This window comes from Drosophila kikkawai, chromosome 2L (assembly GCF_030179895.1).
Source record: "Drosophila kikkawai strain 14028-0561.14 chromosome 2L, DkikHiC1v2, whole genome shotgun sequence".
NCBI classification, from domain to species: Eukaryota; Metazoa; Arthropoda; class Insecta; order Diptera; family Drosophilidae; genus Drosophila; species Drosophila kikkawai.
Genome location: NC_091728.1, coordinates 16,373,059 through 16,394,102, shown reverse-complemented (window position 1 = coordinate 16,394,102; position 21,044 = coordinate 16,373,059). Strand labels below are relative to the sequence as shown.

Below are 21,044 nucleotides of genomic sequence, written 5' to 3'. Positions count from 1 at the left end.
AAATTACTACCCCATCAACCATCTACATCATCCATAAATCCAACTATAATTAACACAAAACAAATATTATTTTGGCTCTTTGATGCATTTTATTATTCGTATTTAAAAAGATTTTATTTCGTTTGCATTCGCTTTTGATATATTTTCTGCGGTTTTTTGATAACATTGAATAAGATTAAATCTTACGATTTTTAGCCAGCTTGTTGTCGGTTCCTTGCCAATCGGAGGTACTCGGATATATACATAAATAAGTTGTATGAAATTCAGTATGCAAATATATATTTATGTAAGCGCTATAAGTATATTCGAACAACGCTGTCTATAACCCATTTTTATTCGCGCATATTTCACGGCTCAAGTCTTTCGTTATAAAGGTTTCTTTATGCTTTTTCTTTACTTATTTTTTGTTTGCCATGAAAGGGACGTTAAAGAATATATATTTTGTAGATATCAGATATATTATCACCTCCTCAGTACACTCGATAGCCAAAGAAAGTAAAACGTTTTTTGTAGTTTACTATAATTGCACTTGATAGTTTATTTTCTCAAAAAACAAAAATAGAATCAGAATCAGAAGCTTTAAGTAAATAAGAACCAATTGCAGTGTACACTTGCAGAGATATGCGAATGTGCGGTTTTTTATTTATTTATCTTTTCATTCTCAATAATGTATGCATATAAAATATAACAAATAATAAATGAAATCATAATGCTTCGAACATATTCGTACATTGGTAAATGAAGAATGAAACTAAAAAACGATAAATTGCAACACTTTGAATTAATGACACGTCGTCGTCCCAGCTATGTGAATTTAAACATAAATTATAGAGAGGAAAATAATTATAGTTATACGATATAGTTTGTTTTTTAAATGTATATATACAGCTTCTCCTCATTCATTAACAATCTCTCTGATCTGATCCGTTGCGTTAAAATATATATTATTATTTTTCACGTTCGAAATATAGTTCAAATGTAGTCCAAATGGTAAACCAAAACAATCGCTAAGCAGGCCAAGATACTCCAAGTATCTTGTAGATACTCTGCTTCTGCTTGGTGCTGTTTTTTCGGTCCCACACAATTTTGCTAATTATACAAATATAGGTGTCATTACACACTTTAATATATAAATATGAGTACATGTATTATTCGGTTGCCTTTTGTTTTGATTAAGTTTGCTGACTAATGCAGTTTCAATTGCAAATAGGAAAAGTATCTTGGTTTCTTTGGTTGTTGTATTCTTTTTGTTTTCTTTTATGTTTATGGTTGCCTTTGCATTCGCCTAGATTTGCATTTAATTATATGTTTTATTTATAACATTATGCAGCCAGAGTTTAAAGTTTACGCATTTATTTTCCTTGATTAAACATTGATTAGGTTAAGGTGTAGTTGGTTTTTTTGCCTTTATCTTTACATTAAATGTGTAGAAAAATTCGTTAAATTGATTTGCATATAGTTATTCGATCTCCTCACCCTAACTTCCTTTCTACCTCCCTTCTATTCTCCCGGTTAGCCACAAATACAAATTTTTTTTTTATTATTTTGGCTTGAAAAATTAAATGAAATGGCGGTCTAAGATTTTTTGGTTTTTGTTAACTACGATTTGTGCCTTGCAGTTCTGCGCTATGAGTTCTCTTTTTGTTAATTTAATTATTTAATCCATTATTTGGCTGCAGTCTAGACTCGTCGTTATTCGATATTCCTTCCCATCCTCGCATGTCCCCTATGATATACAGTAATGGTACTTGCTCTCTCTTTAAACTGGTATTACACTGCAAATGCTAAAAACTTATTGCCCCTATCAAGCGGGCCAGCGGGGGACCACACGCGGAAAAGCGGCCTTCGGACCAACGGTGGCTTCCAAAATCCGCAGTGGTTCTGCCCCAAAACGCCCACACCGTTTCCGCATCCGAATCCGTAGCCAAGCCCCTGTCCCGCGTCGTCCTGTGAATCCTCCTCCGGCGCTAGGTGAGCATGTAGACAAACAGCAGCGCCAACGCCACATTGAAAATCAGGACGAGCAGCATCAGCTGCTGGCGAACGAACCAATCCTGAAGGGAAGGAGAATATGGAATAATAATAATATTACAAAAATAAATTGCCATAGAAATAAAAGCTAGCTTTTTAGAAAAATTCGAATTATTATATTCAATATTTTAACTGCTTTTGTTTTGTTATTCAAAATCCTCTTTTAAACATTCACCGCTGTCAAAGCCTAAATATTTAATTACTGAATAGGTATTCATAGCCACTTATCAAAATGATCTGCTCAGTGTGCAATTTTGTTTTGGCAAAATTTGTATTCATAAACATTATATATGTATTCATATATATTATGCATATATTACTCATAATTTATGCACAACGAATGCCTTAACTTGAGTGCAGCGATTGTGAAACAATTTTCGGAGAAAACAAACCGATTATGACAGTCGCTTACTCAGCCAAATATGAATAATTCTAGAGGCACTCAAAGACACTCACCTTAACCTGTGGACTGACCAAATACAGCAGGGGATTCGCCCTGAGGCGCTCGTTGACCTCAATCTGGCGACGCACTGCCTCCCGTCGGGCCGAGCCCAAGGCGGACACCTCCTCGCGGCTCATGGCCTCTGTGGCGCGCGGCAGCTCCTGGAAATCCGGCATTGACTTTTTCCGCTGCAGCGTCACATTGATGGGCACCGTCTGTGGAAGAGAGGGAGCATTTATCCTGGATTAGCTGCGAGTGTCAACCGAGAGATAACAAGCCACTCTCCACCTCAACTGGCGGCTCAACAATCCAGCTCTCGCTGGCTCTCCTCGCCAGCAAAGCCGGCGAGAACATAAGGTCCTCCTCATCCTCCTCCGGATACCAATCCATGGCGGTTTCCTCCTTGACTTTGACTTTACTTTAGCGACACTGAGTTGTACGTCTGCTGCGGCTATATGGCTATCTGGCCGCTTGCATAACGTTGGACAATTTGTGTAATCTTTTCCTCTACAGGCGGCGCTTCCAACTTGTAAACGAGTTGGACATGGCGTGCCCCCTTGGGGTTCTTACTAAACACCGATCTCGACAAGAACACGGCGATGCGCGGACGCGAAGAGAGTGGCCAAAAATAGTCGCGGAGCCGAGCCAAAACAACAGCGGATATTGTCGCTGCTCAGAGACTCTTCCTCGGAATTCCTATGTATTCGTCTTGTTTTGACCGTGTTCGTCGTCGCACATATATTTAATTATATTGCCCACTCATCAAGGGGATTCGTAGGAGTCGAGTGGTTAATCCGTGATGGCCGAAGCGTTGTCTGCTACTGGCCAGCTCATCGCGCAAACTGTCGCCACTGGGCCACAAAAATCCAAGAGCCGGCGGGCGACACATTCACGAGAGGATTATTTATTGCTCTGTCGCCGGCCTTCCAATGGCCACTTGTGGAGTGTTCATTCCGGCGGAGAGCCACACAGCAGGAGCGCTACTAGGAGAAGAGCTACCGAGCCGGAGAGCCCTAAACCCAGAGAGATTCAGCGGCACGCATGCATTCCAACCTGGCCGATGGCCGACCGCCGACGGCTGATCCGGCTGGCGTGCATTCGTGCCCGTCTATAAATAGTCCAGAATGGGCACATGTTCGCCCCGTCCGCGAAAAGAGATGGCCGAGAAATGCTTCAAAATGAACAACCCAGTCTCCCCTCCCGTTCCGTTCCGGTTCTCTCGCGGATCACTCGAATATATCTCTCCCCCGCACACAAGATGGATGGCGTAGAAATTAAGTTAATTGCTCGGATTAACTGTGTTATGAAATGTCTTTCTGTTCCCCGGGAATTTTGGCCATGATTCCACCAACTCAGAGTTGTCTTGACCTAATCTTGGAGAGATCCGGAATCTCTTTGTATATGAAACTTTCTCCTCAAATTAATTTAGATTTCCCCCCCTCTTTTAAGTAACTTCCAAGTACTCACCTTCATTTTCTTGCCGCCACCGCCGCCGCCTCCTCCTCCTCCTTTTCCGCCCAGGACCACGCCCACCGGCGTGGCCGGCTTGGCCGGCATGTACAGGCTCTCCGTGCGCTTGGGCTGCGAGGGCGAGGGAATGATGTCCTGGCCGAGCGTCCGCTGGCGCAGCAGGACGTCCTCGAACGGCTGGTTGGGTGACGAAAAAAGCGGTTCCACCTTAGTCTGGCTAGGCGCTCGTCCGGTGGAACCCAAGCTGGGTGTTCCCGCCCGCGATAGTCGCCCTCCGCCTGTACCCGAGGGCAGGGAACCATTGCCCGTCATGCTCGATGTGCCGACTCCAGGTTGCGGGGTGGAACCGCGGAATACTGAGCCGGCCCGGGGACGGCCATCCGGGGTGCTGGTTCCCCCATTGGTCAGTGGATCTGCCAGTCCAGAGCGATCCAGGGATGTCTGTCGTGAGCCAGCAAAGGCTCCGCTGAGGCGACTGGCTGCCCGGGCATACCGATCGATGGAGGAATCGCGACTGGGCGGACGCTTGTAGTGGTCAAAGTGATCGATGGAGGACTGCTGTCCCATCTGGCCCAGCATGGGCGGTCGTCCGCCTCGCTGCTGCTGTTGCTGTTGCTGCTGTTGGGCAGCTGCCATGGCGGCGGCACTGGCGGCCTCCTGAAGCTGCTGCTGCTGCATCTGGGAGGCGCGGCGCAGCAGATTGGTGGCATTGTGACTGGGCGAGGCTTGCAACGAGGGCTGCTGCTGGAGTTGCTGCTGCTGTAGGATTTGCTGTTGGAGTTGCTGCTGCTGCTGTTGCTGCTGCAGGAGTTGCTGTTGCTGCTGTTGTTGCTGTTGCTGCTGGAGTTGCTGCTGTTGTTGCTGCTGCTGCTGCTGGAGCTGCTGAAGCTGCTGCTGATTGGTGCCGGCGCCAAAGGGTATCTGGTTCTGGTTGGGGGCCTGGTTCTGCTTGAGACTCGAGTTGAGATTTGGATTCACCTTGGCCTGGCCGGGCGGCTGCTGTTGCTGGAACTGATATGCAGGATTCATTTGCGGGTTGCTCTGCTGCTGCTGCTGCTGTTGCTGCTGTTGGTGCTGCTGCTGGTGGTACATCTGGTTGATGGCGCTGATCACCTGGGCATGGCTGGGCTGGCCCTGGTTTACCATGCTGGACAGATCCGTCTGCGGCGAGACGGGCAGCTGCTGCGAGTACATCGATGAAGGCACGGGGCAGTCGGATTCCGGCTTTTGGTGCTGCTGCGAGGCACGACGCTGCTGCTGCTGTTGCTGCTGCATGGTCAGATATTGCTGCTGGCGCTGGGCCTGAGTGGCATACGCATCCGAACCGCTGCTGCTTGTGGGCGAGAACTGACCCGCCTGCTGCTGCTGCTGCATGCCCAGCCCCATTTTTACATTGGCATCGGAGGCGGCCGCGGGGCCGGGACGGAAACGCTCTCGCTCCCGGAAGCGCAGCTTCTCGAAACGCTCCAGGACCGAGGGCTTGAAGTCCGGTGCAAACTCTCGGGCCATTCTTACAGCGTTCTCGCAATCGATCCTCGCCTGCTCCGCGGACATGTCCGCATTTTGGGCCTTGGCAGCCGCTGTTGCCATCCTGGAGATAGCCATATCGGAACGCTGCATGGCCATTTTGAGGGCGCGCTGGGCCGCGTTCACTGCCGCCGTGATGCGGTCACGGAATTTGCGCGAGCGCGCCAGGAACAAATGCTTCTTTTTCTGGCTGGTGATCAGTATGTTGTTCTTGTACTTGCCTTCCTCGACAGTGCCGTCGCGGAAGGTGGTGACACCATAGCCATGCTTCCGGTTGTTGTACCACTCGCCCTCGTACCTGGGTTGGGGGGAGGAAAAATTCCATTTATTAATGCAAATCTCTGGCCATCATAAAAGCTACTTACTTGAGTCCATCGCTGCGCTCGGCCACGCCATGACCACAACGCTTGTCCTTCTTCCACTCGCCCATGTACGTCTCCACCACGGTGGGATCCAGCTGCTCGTCCTCCATGGTGAAGCTAGCATTGGACTCCGTGTGGTTGGATCTGGGGACAATGAGAGAGAGGGAGAGAGAGATTGTGGTTAAGCTTAATGCTAGTATTTTTAGGGGACAAGAACACTCACTTGGTGGTCAGATTGGACTGTTCGGAACCGGTGCTGATCCAAGAGGCCGAGGACATGGTGGAGCGAATGCTGCCAGAGGCAATGGTACCCCTCTTTTCCAGATCTCCCGTGCTGCGCTGCTTGCGCATCTTGAGGCCCTAAAAGGGAGGCCCAAATATGTACATTTAAAATCCTTTCAAGGAGTTCCCTCCTGCTCACCATTAGAAATCCCTTTTTGCCCGTCTTGTCCGTCAAACTGTTGCGCCTCACCGGCAGCTTGTCCGACTTGGCCGTCAGTACGAATCCTCCTCGTATTTCCTCTGCCTTCTCCACCATCTTTGCCACATTCCCATTCTCGCCGCTCCGCAGGGAACTCAGGGAGGCATGCAGATTCTTGCGTCGATGGTGCGAGGCCAAGCCGAAGGGCGCCGAGGTGCGGATTCCATAGCCATGCCTCTTGCCCTCCTGCCACTGACCCTGGTACTTGCCTGGAAAGGAAGAAGGGTGCAACATCATTATCAGCATTGCAGACCACTTGAAAAGCGGAGCGATTGTTATGCTAATGGAGCGCAAAAACTAAAGACTGCAGTGACTGGTGGCACTCCTCCTTCTCATTATACTTCTCCTCCTCTGGGAGTTGGACTAAGTGAAATGCTGGCCCCCCGCCCTTGGTTACTATTAATGGCTCCACGTGCCATTTCCCTTCTGGTCATTGCTAAAAGGTCCTAAGTAATATAAAACAATTGTGTATGGCAAAAAAAAAGAAGGAAAACAAACAATCGATTTGGGTTTCAATAATATTGAAGCACTATAAATATTTCAGGGAAATCAGAGAATTCTTCTTTCCTTTTTAATTTTCTATTTAATTTTCATAATGTTCTCCTGACTTTCAAGTCAAATTTCCTCCAAGTGTAGCTTCACCTAACAGGTGTGGGACCCCAGGTTAATTGTGGAACAAGGAGTTACGTTTGTTGATTAGGAAATGCTACTTAGCCTTCGACTAATGCTAATTGATAGTTATGCGCCAATTCCGTCGTCGTCGTCGGGCAAAGGTCGGCATTTACATTTGCATTTAAGTCGCCGAACAAAAACAATTCCCTAATGGTGGTCAATGCCAGATCTTGCCCTGCTAGCCTCTGCAGACGCCGCCACTCGGTGGTTACTTGGCCATGTGGTTTTTTTTTCCGAATTTCCCCAGAAAAAGCCGCACTCATGCAGGAAAAATGTACAGAGCGAAAAGACAAAGCGGGAAAGCCAAAATATCATTGAACCGAATGCGCGGCAAATAAAATATGACGTCAGGCTGGGTCGTCGTTGCTTGGTTATATGGTTATGGAGGTGTAAGGATGTGTGTGTGTGTGTGGGACACACACACAGAGACACTCGCACCCAGAAATGATTACAGAAACGTCAAAAAGTAAAACAACGGCTACTAGGGAACGAATGAACGAACTCATATTCGCCTCCGTTTTGAAACTGAGCCAAAAAGCAAACACAAAATGATCTCATGCACATTACGTATACGCAGCGTATGGCGCCTAACACACACACACACACTTACCACCATCCGCGTAGGTCTCGCATCCGGACCCGTCCTGGTAGCCCTCGTTCCAGGTGCCCTCGTACTTGGCCGTCGACACAGTGCTCTCCCGAACGCCATAGCGGCCTTTATGTCCATCCTTTGACCACTCGCCGCGGTAGATCTGCCGCCCGATCTGCTCCACGCCCAGGCCATGACGGCGTCCGTTCTGCCACTGGCCCTCGTAGTGCGAACCACTAAAAAAGGATACAGAGAGGATAAGAGGATGTTAAGGAGTGAAACCTGCCTTGGATACTCACCTTGGCCAGATGTACGAGCCCGACACCTCAAAGCCATAGTTCCAGGCTCCGGCATAGGCGCCCTGGTGCTTTGGTCCCGTACAGACGCCATGACCATGGGCCTTGCCCTCGTCCCAGCCCCCGCAATAGGTGCCGCCGTCCTCAAAGTCGAAGCGGCCGCCGCTTATGGGTCCACGCCTGCCGCCCGCCGCCTGGGAGGCGGAATAGGCAGCCATATCGCCGCCATTTTGTTGCAGTTGCTGCTGTTGCAGTAGCTGCTGTTGCTGTTGCTGCTGCGGCGTGAGTTGGCCAGCCTGTTGCATGCTCGAGCCTTTCGGAGTGTCTACAGTTGGCGGCGCCTTAAGATACTGCTAGATGCTAGATGCTTTTTATGCCTCCGCCGGCTGCTCATTGATTTCCCGCTCGACGACGACGACTCCTCTGGCTCCGCCGCCTGCTGTTGCCTCATCTGATCCTGGTTCTTACTGGTCTAGTGCCAATGGTTTCGTTTCGCTTGGTTTCGCTCGTTTGTTTTTCTGCTTAACCTATATATGTATTTATATTTATATTTATATGTTTCTGGGTTTAGTTAGTGTTAAGTTAAATTGTTGGCCTTTTCACTGAAACGCGAAAGTAGCAAAATTCTCCTTCTCTTGAGTGAGTTTGAGTTCTTTTTCGTATTAACCCTTTATAGCCCAGCGATACGACTACAGTTGCTTGAATCGAGCATCCGTGGAGCTCTGGAACTGGTTTTGGTACTGGTTCTGCTTCTCTATGCTAATGTCGTAGGCCATCCTTGGTCAGTTGGCAAAAGAAGAAGACGGCGAGTGATCTGTAGCGAGTAGAAAAAAAATAATAATGAATGAAATTTCGAAATAAATAAAAAGAGAGCTGTGGGTTTTCCGGGAAACTAATCGCATTATGCAATCGACTTTACGTAAATCTTAGTGCCATAAAAATGCCCCCTCGATATATTTACTGGATTCAACGGAACTATCCGAGTGGGGAAATTGCGCATATTCAGTGTGATTTATAAGGCGCGTTTAATTGATTTTTATCTACCGAAAGTCTTGGTCTTGCCACGCGCGAAACTCGAATTTTTTTGTTGGGAGGAGGAGCAGCGTTGGAAAAATGGTGGAAAATACCTGGGAGAGAGCCGAGATGACGATGTGGTGAGGTGGTGACGATGCATAATGGTTTCGATGTAATTGCATTCGATCTCGTTGCTTTCCGTTTCTATTTTATTTTTTCGCCTGCTACCCAAATTTATCACCGCCCCAATATATACAATATATATACATCTATATCTTTTCGCTCGCCTATATATGCACGACGATATGCCACGTCAAAGGCCAAAATTCTCAATGGCAGACCGCCCCTCGTCGAGTGGGTGGTGTTGGTGGTTTGCTCAGCTCGCTCAGCTGTTTCCCTGGCACTCGCAAATGAATATATATAAATCGGAATATATATATTTTCAGAGGTACGCCCGATAGCAGTAATAGAAAACTACGAAGAGTGCATAGTAGCAGGCAAAGGCCAGGAACAGCACTTTCAATGTCTTCATGATGGTTTTTCTTTCTGATGGTTTGTCACTGGGCTGAAGATCTCCGGTTTTTCCCCATGTGGAGGCCAGGGCCATGTGGAGCCGTAGGAATTTCAATGAGTAATACCCGGTCCCGGTATAGTACAGATTTTTATTATAATTGCGCCCAAATTGCTGGTAATTTATTTCGCTTTATTGATTCAACGGAAACCTAGCAAAAAGAATTCGTATATTTATGGGTGGAAGGGGTATTACAAATACGTGAATCGATTTTCCAATACAAAATCAAGAGTGTTTGCTGTATAGATTTCTTACGGGAATGAATAGTTTTCGATACAAAAAGTCTGGGTTAATTTAAGGTTTCGTTTTGTTTTTGGTATAAAGGGATATATTTCTCAATTTTCGCATCTTTTAAATTAATATTTCTTTGAATTTTCAATAATTCTGTATATACTCAATAATATTTTAAGATTTATTCTCCTCACTTTGCAGATAGTTCAAAGAGTACAATAAATATTTTCTTGGCTTTCAAATAAATAATAATAATTATTTCTTTATTTACTTTAAAGAGTTTAATAAATGTTTCTTTTACTTTGCCATAATATTATATATTCTCTATAATATTTGAAATAATACATTCCTCAGTTTTAAACGTTTCCTAAGTTTAAGAAGTACAATACTTATTTTCAAGGCTTTCAGATAATATAGGGAATAATATTTAATAGCATATTCCTGACTTTTCAGATAGTTTAAAGAGTTCAATAAATATTTGCTTGGCTTTTTCGAAAAGTGAGTATTTTCCCCTTAAAAATTCAGTTTGTTTCATAAAGAATGCACTGAAACAACAAAACAACAAAACATTAGCTGAGGGGTGAAAAGCGCGTATACGCGATGCGCCAAATTGCGTATACGACGTGGGGCCAGCATGGTTGCAGTATTCCCCCTTGATAAGCGCAACTACAGCATTCTTGCAAATAGCGACGATACATGGACGAAGGGTTATGCCACAAACTGGGAGATTCCTGCCACTCAACCGGGGGAATTCAGAGGAGTTGCTATTCCCCAGAATTAAGCGTTTGATGGGGATCAGGCAACAGTGTTCCATCACTGCCGTTTGAACTATTGTTTACTTTAATCATCTTGCAACACAACGAACTCGGCAAACATTCTGCTTACTCGTATTAGCTTCTGACTTGGACTCTGCCGCTCTCGCTTTTATTGTTCTTTTGCGGTCGACGCCAAAGCGATTTGGGTTTTATTTTATTTGAAACGAGATGAGACGGGAGCTGCGGAGTCGAGTCGCATCGCGTCGAGACGCCAGGAGAGGCGAATTCTTCAGAAGCTTTGTTATTAATAGACAACATACACACACCGAGCGGAATCGAGAACAAAGGAGGCTGTCTCTCCCTCTCTATCCCGTCTTCTTGTTCTTGTTCTTGTTCTCCATCTCCCCCAGTCTGACAATGTTGTTTTGTTTAAACATTAATGATGATGAAAACACACGCAACCAGGAGCGAGATGCCCAGAGATTCCCTCTTCCCAAGTTTTTTTTATCTTTTTTTGTTGTTGTTTAAAAACAAAATTGATTTCGAGCTGGGGAAATTGTGGCAGAGCATTGCAGCAACAGGCCAGGTGAGGTGTTTGCACACCTGCTGGAAGAGGAATAGTGATGGGGCCAGCTATGAACCTTTTATGTAGGAAAAGGAGCAAAGTACTGATAAGTACTTTTCTTACGAAAAGGTTATGTATGTTTTTTTTTTAAGTTTTGGGAACGGGAACTTAAAGTTTACGATGTCATACCAAAAATTACTCTTTTTTTTGAGCCTTTAAATAACAATTTTCTGACTAGGCAACAACTTATGCTTTTTTTCAAGAAAATTTTAAATTATCATTTAACCCTTATCCGTGCCTTAAATCCCAGACTAAAAACGAGAGCTACCTGGCTAGACCAAAGCTGAAGTACAACTTCCCAGATACTTCCCATCACTGATTCAATAGTAATTCCAAGAAAATGTGTTCACACACCTGCTGTAAATCTCAGAGGCTCTTGGATACGATGCTCGGTTAACCATAAATCGATGATGATATTGCCAAGACAACAAATACAGCAAATAGAGCAATCAATCTGGCGCAGCAGCCCCAGTAAATATATTTCCCAGGCCACATTATCAGACTCTCTCTCTTTATTCTTCTGATAAAGAACATTTACGTATGAGCATTTATTTATAAAAAAGCCAGCGGCCAGCGAAAGAGACCAGGCGGTGGCCAGGAGACGGGGCATGTATCATTGTTATTTTAAAAGATTTTCGAACAAAGCGAAAGCAAAATTCAAATAAAAACCCAAACTGAAATGAACAGAGAACTCAGATGAAATTCGCTCGCCGAGCAACGAAAATATTCGTAATATTGTTCAACCGTATTTTAGTGTTTCTTGCCAAAGTCTATTTCATTTTCGTTTCATTTTCCTACAATTTTGTGCGAAAACTGTCCCCGCCCGCGTCTTGCTTTTTAGCTTTTCTTTTGCTTTTCTTTTGCCTTCTGCCTTGGGCTAGATGGGTTGAAAATTAAATAATAGTCCACTGACTGACGTCGAATTTGTTGATGGACGAACGGCAGGCAGGCAAACACACGATCCTGTTTTGTTTGTGTTGGGATGCGTTTTGGTGTTTTTGCTTTTTGCATTTTACACTTTGCCTTTCCTCCGCTTTTAGTTTAATCAATTCGCACTGCAGTCTCTCTCGCAGACACACACACACACACACACACACTCGTTGGCTAACACACACTCTCTTGCCAGCGAACACGCAGCGTTCAGTTTTCGGTATTTTTAGCATATTTTTTTCGTACAACTCGCACTATATTATATAGAAGATGGCCGCGGCAGTCAACAGCAGCACATTCTCTAAATTGAAATTATTTATAGGTTCACATAAATTAAGTATTAACACCCAGCACAGGCCTTGTTCTAAGGTAGTTATACCTCCTTAACTTGACTTGGACTGCAGTTGCACCTCCCTCGAGTGCCTGTTAAAGGGGTTTAATCGATTTATAGAATTTCTCAACTGCACATTTCGGCTTCAAGAGGCTTTATTGTAGATTTTAGCACTCTTTCCTGCCCGTTTGTTATTCGAACTTCGAACTGATTGGCCAGGCTTAATGGCCGTTATTTATTTGCCTTTCCCAATTGAGACACACGAGTGCCGGGCGTTAATCTATATTGTTTTATAACTCATTTAACGCAACGAAATTTTCCACACGCACACACACACTGACGCCAGGCGAAACTCGGGCAAAAATTTGTTAAGAAAGAATGAAAAAAAAAAAACAGAAAATAAGATGTGAAAATGTGAAAAGTGTATGTTAAAAATAGCAGAAAGTCAAAGCGCGTTGAAAATGCGATGTCGTTGAGTTAAATTCTTTCGTTCCCGTGCCTTGATTGTTTCCAAATCAGCTGTTTGTGGAGCAGCAAATACCGCTCCGGATGCGGTATAAGCGGAATGCCGTCTGCCGGATGCGGATGTGCGGTGGAGCAGGAAGAGCGAGCGGAACGCACGAGCGGCGGGCAGCGACTGTCGGCCGAAAAGATTCGAAAATGGGGAGAATCGGGATCGCGTAGTAACGACACGGCGACGACGATGATGACGACAAATACGAGTACGACAACGACGACGACGACGACGAGGAGAAACAGTCCGCAAGTTCCCGAAATCCCCGCAAAACCTCTGAGTGGGGCACGTTGCGTATACGCCCCGTTCAACTAACTTTCTTGTGCGGATTGTTCTAGTGGCGACGACATTCGTGCGACACGTCTAAACGCCAAACGCTTGCAAAGCGAAAAGAAATCCCCGCCAGCATCCATGCCAGATTCAAGCCAATTTACTCGCTCTCCCTTGCACTCTCTCTTCCACTCTCTCCCTCGCTCTCTGTGTTCATTTCAGGGATCCCGAGATCGCTGAATTCATCTGGAAAGCGACAGAAGAGCGAGCTGTGGCTTCCAATTAATAGTGCTCTCGCCGCGGGTGGCGAACAGCTGTTACATATCGAGACGAAAGACGTGTGGACGGGGCGTATGAGCAATATTTGGGCATAAAGAAATATGAATGAACGCATCCATCGCATCGCGTCTGTTGATCGCTTAAATAATGTATATATTATTAGCACTGCTTTGTTTGCCTCTCGGTGGCCAGCGGCTGACTCACTTTTCTTTTAAAATGCACGCTTCTAGGTGATAATTGACAACGGTTTGCGGATAATATCGGTTAAAGGTCCTGTTCCAGTCCCGGCTAATAGATGGGCAGCCACTTTACGTCCAGTGGCCACTTATCCCGGTGTCCACTTAATAATGCACCCACCGAGCGACCGACCGAACGTCACATGTGTGCCCCACTTTCTGTAAATGCAATTACCACGCCGCATCGGGAGCACTCAGTGTTCCCTCGTTGCAGAAGGAGCTTAGGGAAATCCCCGCTGTTGGGGATTGTGTGTTGGAAGCCCCTCCCGGGCCAGTACACGTCACAGGCCATTAACTGGAGTACAGACACGCACCCGCCCTGGAAGGGTGTGCTGGCGGCGGAGTGCACACACACAATTTCGAAATTAAAAAACAAACAAGGAATACGAGTAAGCTGCCAACTGCAGGCCACACAAATGACATTAAACTGGAAAAAAACACTCGGAAAATATTCCTGAATATATTCCTTTATTTTGGCAATACTATTTGATTTTGATTTAATGGGCTATTCAGTAATTTCTTGTTGTCAACAAATGTCGTTAAAGATGTTTTTCTAAATATCAGATCGATAAATACTCAGTTCAAAGAGATTTCGAATGAGTTTTACTTATTAAAAGGCAATTCATAATGAGGTTTCTAACATAAAACAAATATTTCAGTTATTGTTGCTTTTTAGAAAAAGGTTTCCCAAGTGATACTTGAAGGACTTCCTTTTTATTTTAACTTTCCCGGGAAAACCACCTTTAAAAGCCACAAAAATGTTCTAATGTCAGAGTGTCGTCAAATTTCTGGGAATAATTTTCATTTTCTTTTTAGCTTTTATATTTTCTTTAGTTCTTTGTTTAGGTTACCTTTTAGGTGGTACACTTTTACTCCTTTTGAGCCAGTGCTCCTTTGTTCTAAGTACACACAATGGAATGTATTCCTGGTAGGATAAACACGCTCTTCTCAGGTAGCTGTAACCAGCTACCACTGTACAACAAATATATACTTCGGATGTCCAGTGCAGATGCTCTAAAGCAAATAAATTAAATATTTAGATGCCTTTATACCCAACCGCAAAACAATGAATTTTTAAAATGGCTCGCAATGACTGGGAGATCTGATTCATTTGTCCTAAACGCTGGCCATTCAGTCTTAAAGAAATTCCCCAACTAAAAGCAATTCAATTCCATGAGCTCCAGACCCTTGGAAAATATTTCCCCTCCTCGACAGCTGTCCGATCCAGAGCTATCTCAATTTCCTTGCTGGCAGATTATGGATTTAAAATGCTCTTTTTAATTCGTTTTTGATTGCCCAGCATATTTTTGTGCTTTTGTTTTTGAATTCCATTATTTACGAGATCTTCTCCATTTCGCAGACATTTAATTTGTTTTCATCTGGCGTGTTTTACGGCTCTTCGAATGGCATCGAACGCTGAATCGGAAGTCAGCGTCAAAAATACATGTGTGAGTCACGCTGAGCTTGCCCTGTGACGGAAATCGAAACATGAAGCTCCACTTCCTTGAGCTCCTGCGGTGGCAAATTGCTGGGAAAACTTGGACACTGATAGGCAAATGATGCACATCAAAACGAACGGCGGCGGACTTTGATTGATGACTTATTCACTGTGCGAAGGAGAACGTAAGCTGACAGGCTAATGGCAAGAGCAATTACAATGGAAATGGACAGAAAATCAGGACTCAAACTAACATTTAGACCGGCTGCCCATTTATTGGCTATAAGTTTGGTTTATTATTTGTTTTTCAAGTGCTTTTATATATATATATTTAAACTTAATTCCTTTGTTGCCTTTAAACGAATTTCCCTGACTAATTTCACCCACAAATCGGATTATCTTCTAGTATTATTATTTTTGTTTTCCTTCCATTTTAATTCTACTTTAGTAATTAGTAGAACAAAGCCTTCAGGCGTTTTAATATAGCAGCAATTCCACTTCAAATCAGGCCAAAACGACAGGCACTTGGCAAGGACTTGATGGGTCCTCGCAGCTGGCTGATGGCGAAACCGAAGCTCCTAGAAATCCGATATATATAATGAAATATTCATACACACATTCCCCCCTCTCTTCCTCCTCCTCCTTCTTTTTCTCCAGCTTAACTATCCTTGTATTGTGTCAAATACAAAAGGATTGGGAATCAACACACATGCACATGGCACACGCATACGCGGGCCTGCATGCACTTACACATACACTTACGCAAATGGTAGTTATGAGGGGATGGCAGCCCCCCGGCTGGCTGGAATAATAAGAATAACGAGAACAACGAGCGACAGCAACGACTTGAGGCTGCTTGAAGTCAAGCCAGCACACACCCAAGGAAACTGTCCGCACACACAGGCACAATAGAGGTGAACAAAATAGGAGTTTGCTTAAGAAAAAATAAGATTTAAAGAAGGTAGAGTTGAGTGCGATATGTAGAAATATTTTTATACAGAAAAGACTCCATTACTACATCCCCTAACCCCTCCTGTGCCAGGATGACTTGATGGATATTTAGTGGCACTTCGACCACGACTATGTCCCTGTCTATGGCCATAGCTTTCCTAGTTCCTGGTGCGATAAGCCACCAAGCCGAGGTAGACAAAGCAACGACGACGGCGACAGCAATCGACATCAGCATCGACGTTAAGTGTTTATGGGATGAAACAGGGCCTAATACACATTTTGCGGGCGAGGGAGAGAGGCCGAAGGATTACAACGGCAACTAGGCATAACAATAACACTAACACTTAAGGACAAGGGCCGTACTAGAGCCACCGAATTGGCACAGATATGCGCACTCACAGATGCCATTCCCCCTCAGCCTGCCCCTCTCTCTCTCTCTCTCCAGTTCGAGATGCTGAGACCCGAAATCCCAAAAACCAGAGTGGGTCGCCGGAGTCCCGCTGTGCGGCGACACCGATTGAAAGACTCTCCGCACAGCCGGAGGAGGGCTGGCAACGGGGCCAGCGGATGTGCAGTGCTGCGAGGTCGATATTTGTTTAACCAGCAAGCAGCAACGGAAATTAGGTTACTCCTGGGAGCTGTTACACAACAGGCCGTTCCTCTTCGTAGTCGTGTGTGTGTGTGTTGCTGACAGCAGACATAAATCTCGGCAAATATGCAAGTTGTGCCGCCTCCGGAATGAGCAGCAGGGAGCAGCAGGAGGGCAATGCAACAGGAGAGGCCGGAGATACGAGTAAAGCCTTTGGCCACCTCCACGGAGTGGCCATTCCTCCACAGAGCGGGCCTATTTCCCAACAGATTCCCCAGTATTTGCTTCTTCCGGCTGCTGCCCAGAAAATACCAACACGAACTAATGCGACCAACAGCAACGGGGACACATTCGCCTCACACTGAGACAAAAACGGGAACAGGAAAATATTTATTTACATAACTAAAGCAAAAATGCTTTGAATTTATTTAATTTTTAGGTAAATTAAAAAAGTATAAGACCATTAAAATTATATAAACAGTCGCATATATCATTTATTAAAATAAATATAATAAATAAACACAAACACAAAAAAGTAAATAAATGAAAGCAAACACTCTCCGTCATAATTTTGCTATAATTTCTTCCTGTGCCAACCTCCCAGGACAACAAATCAGTAGCAAAGAGGATAGGAAATCAGAGGAAAAAGCAGGACACAGCCTGAAAGCTGAGTAAACAACAGAGCAACAGCAACAGCAAATAGCCTGCACATTCAATTTAAAATTTCCTGTGCTGCAAATGCAAGGACACCCACACCCTCAGGAATGGCAGGGAGCAAGACAAAACTGATGGAATGACAAACAGGAGACACACTGGGCAAGGAGCACACAGGAAATCCGCTTCCGCCTCGACAAGTGGCGGCCACTCCTCCCCCTAAAAGCCGCCACACAAAGTTGCAATATGAAGCGCAGTTTGCGCCAACTTCCGGTTTCCCCTGCAGGCCCACTCAGGACCCCCCACCTAACAACAAAGGACACATCAGCACAGTCAAGTTTAGCGGCCGCATGCAAAATTCAAATTGACATAAACACCGAGACGAGCGCTTGATTGTGCGGCTTGTGTGACTTGTGACTGTTGCTGGCTATAAAAAGTGTGCGCCACTCATCCATCCCAGCCATCCATCTATCCGCCGCGCCGCCGGCCGCCTCTATCCACCATACGCCGTGTGGTACCAGTACCAGGAGTAACAACACGGCAAATGACACATACAGGGGGTCTTGAGTTATGGGGAAGCTTGTACAGCGTGTACGAAAATTCGTCGTCTTTACAGGATGGTTTTAATAGGGGTTAGTCTATCTACTTTTCAATTACATTTTTGTGATTTACCAACATTAAATTAAGACAATTTGTAATAAATAATTAGGTTTTCCATAAGCAACATAAACTAAATATGTACAGGCACGGGCATTACAATTTCATATTTTAAGATATCATTTTGAAAGTTTTACATATTTACATACATTGCCAACTTGATGATTAATTTCAAACTAAACGTACAACATTCGGTCATCGAAACTCACTTTAAATATTAACAAAATAATATATTTTATTAATTTTCAAATCAATTGCTAGTTCGATTTGCAGAATTATGACTGTGTCGCAATGGGGGGTCAGGCCATGAGGCAGGGGCACAAGCCACACGACTCCCATTCCGCGTGCCCACGGTTTCGAGTATTTCTCGAATGTGTGACGCAGAAAGGTGACTGAAGTTTGTTATTTCGATTTTCCCTCCCAACAAACCAACACGGCCAACCAGCAAACCAGCAAACCAAGCGATCGGAAGGCTGTGGCGTTTGGGGGGCATTATTATTATGGCTACTCACAGATCCTCGGGGTGCCGTCACTTGCACCGGTGCCCTGCAATTGTCTCCGCGAATATACGCTTTCGCTGGTTATTTTTAGAGCCCTAATGCCGCCGTACCGAGAAGCAGCAATTATCTGCGCGGATATCTATCTGTCTATCTTCTAGATGGCGTATCTTGTGCCAGCCTGCTACTTGTGGATTCTTTGTTTGTGGCTCGGCTTCTGGTTCTCCTTTTCCTTTTGTCGGGTTATGAATTGCTCAGGTATTACTCATTCGATGTTAATTTAAAAATTTCGTTGATTCGATTATTGTTTATAGTTAGGATTGGGTTAGGCCCGCACGGTCTCTCTCTCTTTTCTCTGTGTTTCGCGGGGGAGACGGGGCGGCGTAGGTTAATTTGGTCTATTCTATTCTAGTTTTGTTTTCTCGCGCGCGCGTTTCGCGTTCGTTTCGTTTGCGTTGTTGGTTCGTTTCACACTGACTGTGGAAAGTCACTGAATTTTCCGCTCTGGCGAGAAAATTCTGAAAGTTGGGGGGGGGTCCATTTTTTTGTGTATTATTTCGGCAAGCGGACGTCTTGCTCTCCGCTGCTGCTGTTGCTGCTGCACTTTCCGAGAGTCTGAGGTGAGCGTATGGTTAGAGAACTTCTCCCTCGTCATCGCACCTCAATGTTGCCAGACCGCTGCCAGTGGGCCAATGTGGCGTATGCGTAATGCGGGTTTTCCACTCTGAAGCGCCAAGTGTTCATTTGTTGTCTGTTTGCCAACCTTAATTGCCTACGACGAGTCCCGGAGGAGATTAAGTTACGGCCTATGTGGGTTCGTAGCCCACTAAAAACGATGATCCCTGGCTAACTTTCCACTTTGTGGGATTACAGGAAATTCCTTGATTGCCGCGGAAATACACAAAAATCACAACCTGCCCAGTGCGCATTTGAAAAAGTTTCGGCATTAAAATCTAGCTGCTTCGTGTCCATGTTTAACCTTCAGTGGCCACGCATTGGACCTTGAATTAGAAATTAATTAGAGTCGGAAGTGGAGGGCAGTGGCAGGACACGACCGCTCAAGGACTTGCCATCGCCCTCGCAATCGTGTGTCCCTGTGCTTGTGCGGCATCTACAGGTAGCCGCAGCAACGACACCCACAATCCTCGAGCCCTCGAGCCCGCCATTGTTTCGATTTTCTAACGAAATCGAAACTCTACACGCTGACGCGAGCCAAGTAAAAAAACATACTGGGAAAGAGAGAGAGAGCAAGCGACTCGGCGGAAAATCGTGGGGTTTTCCCCATGGCAAGGGGTGCTGTAAGAGTAGGGGGATAAAGTCACACATACTGCGCTTCGGGAAATGCATTCCACATCTCCAGAGTCAGGCTGCTGCATCCTTGATGCCGCTGCAAATGGCCCGTCAAAGTGCTCGAAAGTGGAAACTTTTTGCTGGCGAAACAACTCCGTCGTCGTCCACGTCGTCGTCTAAAACTGCCTCAAAACTTTCCAGCTTTCGTTTTGGGTAAATAATTCATGGCGAATATATTTTTAAGCACACAAACACACCAGTAGCACTCACGCACATACACACAGTCGCGTAACCAAAACAAGCTCGAAACCAGAGAAAAATCCTCACGATTTTCCGGGTTCTTCCCGCTGCGACCAAGGACGAGCACTCGCCTCGACTGTCCTGTGGCAACTGAGCCCGATTGCACTGCCTGTCATACGCTCGCTCTCTCTCTCTCTCTCTGTCTTCCCTTGCTCCTTGCTTCTGGCTAATGGCTCCTGACCACCCATTTTCCCACCCGGTGACCAAGTTTTCCTCGGCTGGCGCTCGGCTCTCGTGAGCCGAAGAGTCCTCTTCGTGTATGGCAGCATGTAGGCCACAACAGAAACGAGCCTCCTTTTTATTGAATTTTTGAGCACACGCACGACACGAAATCCTTTGGCCTCCTCTGGTGCCTCATTCCACCTAGGAGAGCTTTCCCGGAGGCGGAAAAGGGGGTGAACAGAAAACTGAAAGCAGGTCCGTATGCTTGCGGTAAATTGCAGGGCAGCAAAGTTGTAAACAAATCATTAAAGTGCTGGAAATAACTGGGGGTGGCGGCGGCGGCGGCGGACAACTGTCAGGCGCAGCGGTTTCACAGTCGGCTTGAGTCCTGGCAGAAGGATTCAAGAAGTGTGAGCGTATTTTTGGGGCAGGCTCTGAGCTTTTGGAAGCTTTTCCTAACGTGCGTATGAATAATCTCATTTCGGATGACCGTTAACCCCTCGTCGAAGTGTCAAAAACGGTTAAGATGCGTTGTTAAGAAGGCATTTTTTAAGGAATCAAGACATTAAATATTTTAAACGGTATGTATGCCCTTGTTGTGGAGGGTATTATTATGATTGTAAGAAGTCTGTGATATAAAGAATAATATTTTATTTTAATGCTATAGTTGTTTCATAACAGAATCGCTTTTTGAAGACAACTGCTGGACAGATTCTCATAATATTGATTTAAAACCATTTTACAAAGTGTCCAAAAGTATGCAATTAAATATTTTGGGTCAAACAAATCACTGCTAAATCCTTAAAGATTAAAAACTTAAAGATTTTTAAATATTTTCCTAAAAAATTAAATATTTCAGTAAAGTATTTAACACGAATAT

At 45.2% G+C, this 21,044-nt stretch overlaps 1 protein-coding gene across 5 annotated transcripts; it reads right to left on the bottom strand.

Annotated features, from left to right (window-relative positions):
• Window positions 1-606: 606 nt before the first annotated feature.
• jp (junctophilin) lies at window positions 607-19,819 on the bottom strand. 5 transcript variants are annotated; one of them, XM_017170379.3, is made up of 9 exons: window positions 19,741-19,819; window positions 7,874-8,684; window positions 7,596-7,810; window positions 6,254-6,522; window positions 6,056-6,192; window positions 5,836-5,976; window positions 3,941-5,768; window positions 2,488-2,688; window positions 607-2,054 (listed from the first exon to the last, which is right to left on the bottom strand). In XM_017170379.3, exons 2-9 carry the CDS (start codon window positions 8,173-8,175, stop codon window positions 1,968-1,970), a joined length of 3,180 nt encoding a protein of 1,059 aa, XP_017025868.1. In that variant the 5' UTR covers window positions 8,176-8,684; window positions 19,741-19,819; the 3' UTR covers window positions 607-1,967. The 5 variants fall into 5 exon arrangements, with proteins under 5 accessions (XP_017025868.1, XP_017025866.1, XP_017025867.1 ...); XM_017170377.3 differs by lacking the exon at window positions 19,741-19,819 and adding an exon at window positions 18,428-18,874; XM_017170378.3 differs by lacking the exon at window positions 19,741-19,819 and adding an exon at window positions 13,158-13,221.
• Between the last annotated feature and the right edge of the window lie 1,225 nt (window positions 19,820-21,044).